The sequence below is a fragment of the Oxyura jamaicensis genome, chromosome 3 (genome assembly GCF_011077185.1).
Source record: "Oxyura jamaicensis isolate SHBP4307 breed ruddy duck chromosome 3, BPBGC_Ojam_1.0, whole genome shotgun sequence".
In the NCBI taxonomy this organism is placed as follows: domain Eukaryota; kingdom Metazoa; phylum Chordata; class Aves; order Anseriformes; family Anatidae; genus Oxyura; species Oxyura jamaicensis.
The window spans coordinates 114,152,304-114,161,355 of NC_048895.1; the positions used below are offsets into that span (position 1 = coordinate 114,152,304).

Below are 9,052 nucleotides of genomic sequence, written 5' to 3' on the forward strand. Positions count from 1 at the left end.
CCTTTCTGTTAGCAGAGAGCCAGTGGCCGCCAGGTCTATTTTAGCTTATTTTCTTTCTCCCCTCCTCTCCTCTCCCCCAGCAGGCAAGGCGTATTTAACTCAGGGTGCCACGAATGGTAAAGCATTAGCTGTCGTGAAGCACATTCACTCTGCCCTATGCTAGCCTCGCAGGACATGACTCAAAGACTTTAGCAAAAGTGATGGCAAAGTGTCCTTTTATGAGCCTGATATTTTTATAAGAGGGCCATTCAGCTCTGTAGGTGCAATGAAAGAGTGTGTGAGGTGGCTGCATGGCTCTCTCTGCACATCCGCATGCAAACAGCATAGGTCTCTTCTCCTTTTCAACATGTTTTAGCGTTATTGCTTCGGCTGAAATGCTCTGGCCAACCCACTCAGAGATGTGCTCCTTTCTCCTCCTCCTCTGTGTAGTGGCTGTGCTAAGGAAAAAAAAAAAAAAAAAAAAAAAAAAAATCTGCTTTAATAACTTCCAGCAAGACAGCTGCCCAGCTCCTGGTGTAATATCTGGCTGTTATTTGTCTCTTGCCTTTTGTGGGTTGACTTTTTAGAAGATGTGCACTTAGAAACGGGGAGCAGAGGGAAGGGGGGCTGCAGGGGCTGGGGAAAGAGGGGCGAATTTATATTTTCTGCTTGAATTTAAGTCCAAGGCGAACAAAAAAGACAAGCCCACTCTTCCCACCAGCCAACCAAACAGCACCAGAAGCATCTCCTGATGAAGTTCTCCTCATTTTCAAGATTACATATACATAAAAGCATCTTTACCTGTAGCATCTTTGAAAGTACAAAGGACACCATACACTTTCCCATAGGATCCCATGCAGAATAACAAAGATTTGTAGGAACCAGAGACAGGTCCTTGAATTTAGAAACACCTTCTCTCTGACTGTGTGTGTCTCTCATTTTTTTCCTCTTTTCCCCCCTCCTGGTGCACCAGCCTTCTGTAAAACTCAATTGTTCCCTTTCAAAGGCAGAGATGAGCTCTGCCTGCCTGCAGAATAGGTCGCCTCTTTGCGGAACAACGTGTTAAAAATGAACAATGCGAACGAAGGTTTGCCTGGGGAACAAAAATAAATAAATAAATAAATAGTTTTTAAAAAAAAAAAAAAAGGTTAAAATTGGTCCAGCTCCTCCTCTCCCCTTCCAAATCGAGGGCTAGCTGGGAAATGCACAAACCCAACTGTTTTTAATCGTTTTTCAGAAAGTAGCTTATCACTATTCAAATGTGTGCAGAGAAGGGCTTGCTGAACTCTTTTTCTTCTTTTTTTCTTCTTCTTTTTCCTTCTTTTTTTTTTTTTTTTCCAGAGAAAACGTTTCCAAGTTATAAAGTATACAGTCCAAGTCTGAAGTATAAGGCTTTCAAAAGAAAATCATTGATCTAAATATTTTCTTTTTAAATTGGCTTGAACGTGTTGAGGAGTCACGGGTTTGGTTTTTTACTGCATATGAGAGGATAATTTCTGAACATGTAAATAAAAGTATATTGCATGTGGGGAAAAGCATAATATCTCATTGTAAATGATGTATTGCCTAGTGCAGAGTCCACATATTCTTTATTTTAATATAAATAGAATTGCAAAAATGTTCATTATTTTCCTATCTATCTATCTATCTACCTACCTATCTATCTATCTACCCATTCATCCATCCATCCATCCACCCATCTATAAAAATAGCGGATGTATGCACCATATAATATGTCTATTTGATCACTGTATATTCACGTATATAAGTGCAGATGTATAAATATATACACACATATGCTTTTAGGTACGGTCCTATATAAATAGTTCAGGCTTGTATGTATACATGCGTATGTAATGTGTTGTATACATGTGCCTGGGTATATCTATACATACACAGGAATATATATAATTTATATATATAAATGTGTCAGTTTATATATGTCTGCACGTGGGAAAGTTATATGTTTGGAGATATATGTGTGTACATGTGCCTGTATATGTATGGCAATGTATGTGAAACTGCATACATGTGTATATCTTTATATGTCTGCACAGAAGTATAAGTCTATATATCTGTGTATATGTAGATATATAGTCACATATATGTCTGTAGATATATGTAACTATGTAACAGATAATGTTTTTTACTCTAGGATTGAGGTTTACTTCTGCAGCCTATTGTTTCAGACAACAGATATAAGTTGCGATGGAAGAGGAACGTCGGATTTGGTGTCTGTCCCCCATTTCCAATTATAGATGGATCATTACAGACAGAGAAGTACTGAGAATCCAGACATCTGCTCTTCACATGAATGCACTCACCTCCTAGAGAACAGCCTGCCATCATGCTCTGGAAACTGGTTGAAAATGTCAAGTATGAAGATATCTATGAGGTGAGTATATAATATGCATATGAGTAAGAGAGTATATGTATATTTAAATATACATCTAGCTGTATATAGACATACTATACAATACATATATAGCTCTATATCTACATATACGCAGATACAGAGACGCACACACCAACACACACAAGTATAGAGACAGGAAACCAAGAGTAAATGCTTAAATGCTTATTTATTTGCATATTTGTATTCAGCATGCCAAGTCCTAAACTTTTTTTTTTCTTTCATGGAAAAGCTGTTTGATGCGATTTAAAACATCAAAGAAAAGATCTGGGGGTTGGAATGAGGCAACTTAAAGGCAAGAGTTGATTGTTTAGACCTCGAATTAAATATAATTCGATTAAATACGGACAAATGTCGAGAAAAAAAAAAATGAAATTAGAAGAGAAACACAATCTGGTATTCGGGGATGGGAAGCGTTTCTTTCGTTTCTTTCTTTTATTTTTTTTTCCGATCCCGGAATTTGGATTTTTTTTTCTTTTTCTTGTTTTTTCACTCGGATATACTTTTACGACTTTTTCTACGTGTGCACCAACAGCTAAGGTGTGCATGCATACGTACAGCCGCACTAGTGAAGCGGCACACACATTCTTGCACGGACGTGTGTGCATGCACCCGAACCGGTACACTCGGAGGCAGCTCCGTATCGTCCGCGGGCACGAAAAGTTGTCTGTTTTTTCGGACCTCCTCGGTATTTTCGAAGTCAAAAAGCAGACTGAGGGGTCGAAAATCACAACACAAACACCGCGAAAACGTTTCTTAATTTTGCACCGTTTCCCGACTGGGATCTTTCCCCAAACGGGTCCGCGAATGCATTTGGTGTAAGTTGAGCAGCGTGCTGGTTTTGCTCCGAAAAGGAAAAGATGTGGAAGGAAAGGAGCCTGCTTTGCCGCTTTGTGCATTATTTTTGAATGTTTATTATTGTTATTATTATTAAGGGGAGATGAGGGAAAGGGGTTCTTGTGGTTGTGGCTGGGGGGGGGGAGGATTTTTAGAAGGGCCAGATCCGGAGCTAGGGCGCCTCGGAGCGCACCCGCCGGCTGCCCCCGGGAAGCGCCGTCGGGGCCGCACTTAGAGCGGAAAAGTCCCGAGCAACAACAGCACACACACACCCCACAAGAAGAGAGAGAGAAAAAAAAAAAAAAAAAAAAAAAAAAAAAAAAAGGCAGAGGGAGGGTTTTTCGCAGCCGGTTAAAGGATGGGATGGAGGGGAGCCGGGAGGGGAGCCGCAGTCCGTTCGGGAGAAATGTCTCCGCACTCAAAAGCTCCCGTCAGGCTAATTATCAACTGGCAAAACCCAGCCTGAGCTGCGGAGGCACAGCCCGGCGTTTGTGAGCATCCCCCCAGCGATCCCCAACCCGCTGAGCCCTCGCTGCTTCTCCCTCCCCGTCCCCAGGCACAGCCCGGCCATTGTCTGTGCCCTCAGCAGCAGGCGACAAAACATCTCCTCCCTGTCCTGCGAGGTCGCGGAACGTCGGGGATTTCCCCCCCTCGGTGTTTTTTGGAAGGGATTTTTAAGCCTGCTCCGGCCGCCGGGCTTTTTGCAGCCACGCATGTTTCTGCATTGCCGTAGGAGAGAGGAGAAGATGGGGAGCGCTTGGGTGGGCTTGGGCTGCAGGAGGGATGTACCCCAACTTGGGGGAGCGCTCCGGGTCTTTCTGTAACATGCAGCTTTGGAAAAAAAAAAAAAAAAAATGTTTTTGCTTGTTTGGAAAGGAGCGAAAGGAGCTGAAGTCCTCTAGGTTTCTCTTAAAAAAAAAAAAATCCCCCTTTTCCTTTACGATTTATAATTAATAGCACGATGGCAGGGGCGTCTTAGGCACTTAAACTGGATCTGTTCTTAAAACAAAAGTGTGTGCGTGTGTCTGTGTGCGTGGATGTGCGTGTGTGTGCGGCGGGGGGGGGGGGGGGGGGCTGCTCTGGGAAGTGTGAGTCTATTTAGGAAGGAACGTAAGTTGAACTTTAACAGAAATGGCAGACAGTCCAGTTGAACGGGTTCCTGCAACATCAAAAAGGTTTTATATCGCCCCTGGCTTTGCCTCGAAACTATAAATTTACTATCCTTTAAAATTCACTGCATACATTTTACATTTGGGTGAAAATCGGCGTATATATGCACATATATATATATATTCATATTGGGTGGGAAGAACAGGATTCAGAATTAAATGGAACCCAATTTAACCCAGATTCAGCATTTATTTGGCTATTGCGAACAAATACGATCAGTAACATGCACCAGAATGGCTTAATCTCCGCTCTAAATAGGCATATTATAGTCACTGCACATTTCTTCTTTTTCTTAAAAAAGAAAGGAAAGGATTAAAAAAGCTTCTTTTTCCCTCAAAAATAATAAATTAAAAGAAAGAAAGAAAAAAAGAAAGAAAGAAAGAAAGAAAGAAAGAAAGAAAGAAAGAAAGAAACAAGAACAAAAGCACCAAAGGCAATCAATTCATCGTATTAGGAATGTATAATTAAATGTAAAAGAAAAAAAAAAAAAAGGAAATATGTTTTTTCTTCTTCTTCGCCTCTAGCATTGCTTCATCTCACTTCCTTGCTCCAGCTCAGCAGTGTCTACTTTCCGCGTCTTCCTCCGCTCGAGTTAATTGAAGTTATGCCTCTTCCTTGCTAAACTTTTTCCCCCCTCTCCCTCTCCCCAAACTCTGCCTCTGCCAGCCCCCCTCGTCTGATTACATCTAGTAATTCTCCACTGAATGAACGTCATTTACAATAGTAGGGGAGCTCTCGAGCTGGCTGCCAGCTTCACGCTCCATTTGGTCCTGCATTCTCCCTTTAAAGTAGTCGTGTAATATTAATAGTCATGAATATCAATTATTATGAGGCGGTGTAGAGAAGGAAAGGGAGGAAGGGGTAGCGGAGCAGTCTGAGCCTAGCCTTGGGTTGAAGAGGATTGTATTTGGGAGCTCAAAGGGAAACAAAAAAAAAAAAAAAAAAGGAAAAAAAAAGAAACCAAAAAAAAAGCAGAGAGGGAGGGGTAAATCATATATGTAGATAGAGGTTTCCAGGCTCGGTTTTGGGGGCATTGGTCTTTTTTTTTTTTTTTTTTTTGATGGATAGACTTCGAAATATCTCAAGCTGTTCTCCTGTGTCCAACACGTCCCTTTGCAGATCTCCTTGATATTTTTCCCTCCAATTATTAGTATTATCACCACTATTTTATTTTTAGCTATTACAAGACTTTTTTTATTTCCAGATGTTAGTCCACACCTATTCCGCCATGGTGAGTTTGGATCCATGTTGTACTAGAATTGCATGTTCTCTCTCTCTCTCTCGATCTGTTGTCTCTCTCTCTCCCTCTCTCTCTCTTTTTAAACGCCTTTGGCTTGGTAATTTAGCACAATAATTGGAGGAGGCTTGCAGCTGCTTCTCCCTTTTTGCATTGTGTGTTCTCGATTTGAGCTAGGGGAGTTTGGGGGGGAGAGCAGGGAAGAAAAAAAAACTTTTTTTTTTTTTTTTTTTTTAACCATGTGTGCCATTGCTTGTGGGGGTTTGAACTACACTTTGCGGAATAGATATTTTTCTTGTTTACTTTAGCCTCGCAGCTTCAGCACAATGGAGTTGGACAAAACTCTCCCACCTTTCCTCTGAAGCCTCCACACACTTTCCCCCCCTCCAAACCCCCCCACACCCGAAAGACTTTTCATTACAATTAACCCCCACCCCTTTCTCCAGAATATAATATCGGAAAAGGAGACAAAAGACACTGCAAGTTGCTGCAGAAATCATAGCGGCTGGATTTGTTCAATACCGATGTTTCATTTTTATTTGGTTTGATGTGTTTTTTTAAATAATTTTTTTGGGGGGTGGACTCTTTATACTAAGACACCCCCCCCCCCTCCCCGATTTTTATTGTTATTATTATTATTTCAAGTCCTTTATCGGACAGCTTCTTTACTCGGACTCCTCCGAGAAGTACAACTTTCCTTTTGGTCTTTTCCACGTGGAGATGGGTTGGTGATTTTGAGTTGCAGCACAGAGAATAAACAGACGTTTGAGAACTTTAGGCAGGACAAGGGGTGGGTTTTTTGGAGGGATGCTTTGGGGGGTTTCTTTTTATTTTTAAACCTTTGGTTTTATTTTGGGGACTGATGGAGGGAGAATCATGATACTAGACTCAAGTCACACATCATATACGTATATGGAGCACCAGTCCTACATTTTTAATTATAATATTTAGCATTTCAACTATCCCACCTTACCCCTCCGCCCTTCCCGATAGTTATTGGCAATAGGCACGATCTGGGGACAAAGTGCTGGGACATTTCTCATCTGCAGCGGGGGAGGGGGACACGACTGAACACTGGCTCACAATTGTTCACTTTTTTTTTTTTTTAGTTTTATTTTGGGGTGGGTGACTTGCTGATGGATTTGTGCTCATTTTATTTATATTAGGAAAAAAAAAAAAAAAGTCCTATTTTTTTCTTGTTGTTTTTTCTTCAATTCCGCTTATAGGACCGGCATGATGGAGTGCCCAGCCACAGTTCCAGGCTGTCCCAGCTGGGATCCGTCTCCCAGGGACCCTACTCCAGCGCTCCTCCGCTGTCTCACACCCCGTCCTCGGATTTCCAGCCGCCTTATTTCCCACCCCCCTACCAGCCTCTTCCTTACCACCAAAGCCAGGACCCTTACTCCCATGTCAATGACCCCTACTCCCTAAACCCCTTGCATCAACCCCAGCAGCACCCCTGGGGACAGAGGCAGAGGCAAGAGGTGGGATCAGAAACCGGGTCACTGCTGCCACAGCCTCGGGCCGCCCTGCCCCAGCTCTCGGGACTGGACCCCAGGCGGGACTACCACTCAGTACGGAGGCCAGATGTCCTTCTGCACTCAGCTCACCATGGCCTTGACTCCGGCATGGGGGACAGCCTTTCTCTGCATGGCATCGGACACCCAGGGATGGAGGAGGTCCAGGTAAGGCACCGCGCTTCTTTCTCCTGGGCAATGCAGACGCCTTCCAGCCTGGAGCCCTGCCCAGGCTAGAAACGATCAGCGAGGGTTTGCAGCAGTTTCGGTGTGGGTTACCACCCTTTGGAAGCACTGGGATTATAATTGTGATATTGCCCCTCTTTCCTCTTCTTCTTCTTTTTTTTTTTTTTTTTTTTTTAATATATTTTTCCCATCGCTGTCACGTACAAGTTCTGCTTTGTAAACCCACCTCTACATGGAAAACCGTCAGAGTGCGTAGGGAAGACAGACATGCTACTCTAAATATTCCACGTGTTTCAAAAGCTGGCAGAGTTTAAACCCGGTTTTTCAAATCCCAGCTATTTCCCATGCAATCTCAGCTTTACCCCTCCACCCCCCAAACTAATTTCCTGAACTCCAGGGATTTTGATGAAACTGTCAAATTACTTTTTTTTTTTTTTTTTTTTTTTTTTCATCTGTGAGGGAGGGAAAATATAAACAAAAGCCAAACCAAAAGCAGCAACTGGCCACGAGGAATGAACTTGCTCCCCTTTTTAAGGACAGCTGTTAGGGTAGCAATGATTTTAAATTGTTTTATTCGCTGCTATGGAAAACAAAGGAGTTTCACCGGGCTCAAAGCACAGGGTTTCCCAGCCTTCCCGCATCCCACGCGAAACTCATCATCACGTGTTATTTCCTAAAAACAGAAAGGCCCTTAACAGCTTCGGTGCTGGGGTGGTTTGCACCTTGCTGCAGCAGGGCATGGCCAACGGGTGGGGGTCCCGAGATGGAGGCTGGAGCCTTCGGGGGCCAGGTCCTGCATCAAGATTTAGAAGTCAGAATTTGGGGTTTCTCCTCCATTCTTTTTTTTTTTTTTTTTTTTTTTTTTTAATCTTCTTAAATTTATATGTGATATATATCATATATTCAAATTTGGAATAAACACAGATACGGCTGCTGACTGGATGAGACATAGACTTCAAAGTTATGGAAAGAGGAGGCTGAGAAGGAAAAAAAAAATAGCTGTGGAAAAGGATCCTGCTGAACATCATGGGAATCAGTGGCAGAGGAACAGGGAGGCTGTATTGCTTCGAGTCGAGGCTTGTCTTGAGCTTCACGGGAAAATCACGGAGCTTTGCTAGGAATCAGGACAGGGACGAGTGTTTTAGGAACAGGGAGGTTTTCTGCCTGGAATTGCTGCTGCCTCTGAGCTCCGTGCCCCTTTGGTCCCTTTTTCCTGCGGGTTTCCCAAGCTGCTCGGGCAGACCTGGGGGCAGACCCCGAGCCCCACGAGCGGAGGGCGCAGCTCTCGTCCCGCATTCCTGGCTCAAACTCCCTTGCAGGTCAAGGCGAGTTTTACCTCTGTGAATGCAGAAAGGGTCTCTCTCTGCCTCGCTCTCTCCTCAAGAGACGTTAACTAGCGTTTGTGCTTTGATATTTACACCCTCCCCAAAGAAAAGCCGGTAATTGTTGGCTCTAGTGCTCTTGTAAAAGAGAGGAGAGGGAGGGAAGGGAAAGGTAAAGAGAGAAGGAGGGGGAGGGATAAAGGGAGAAAGAAAGGAAAAGAGAGGGGAGAGGGTAAGGAAGGGAAGAAAGGAAAAGGAGGGGGGGAGAGAGAGAGAGAGAACGAGAGAAAGATAGAAAGAAAGAAAAATAATAATAAAAAAGGAAAAGAAAAAACAAAAAGAAAGAAAGAAGGAAGGAAAGAAGGAAGGAAAGAAGGAAGGAAAGAAGGAA

The 9,052-nt window shown here is 43.2% G+C and overlaps 1 protein-coding gene across 3 annotated transcripts in view; it reads left to right on the plus strand.

Moving 5' to 3' along the window:
- Positions 1–2,276: 2,276 nt before the first annotated feature.
- The window catches only part of TFAP2B (transcription factor AP-2 beta), a 27,644-nt gene continuing 20,868 nt past the window's right edge, over positions 2,277–9,052 (plus strand). The window contains exons 1-3 of one of the 3 annotated variants that reach the window (XM_035322528.1): positions 2,279–2,374; positions 5,604–5,630; positions 6,863–7,321. In XM_035322528.1, the coding sequence (XP_035178419.1) occupies positions 2,294–2,374; positions 5,604–5,630; positions 6,863–7,321 (567 nt within the window). In that variant the 5' untranslated portion in view covers positions 2,279–2,293. Of the gene's footprint in view, positions 2,375–5,175; positions 5,188–5,603; positions 5,631–6,862; positions 7,322–9,052 lie in introns of those variants that run through there. The other 2 variants (XM_035322530.1, XM_035322529.1) reach the window with 2 other exon arrangements.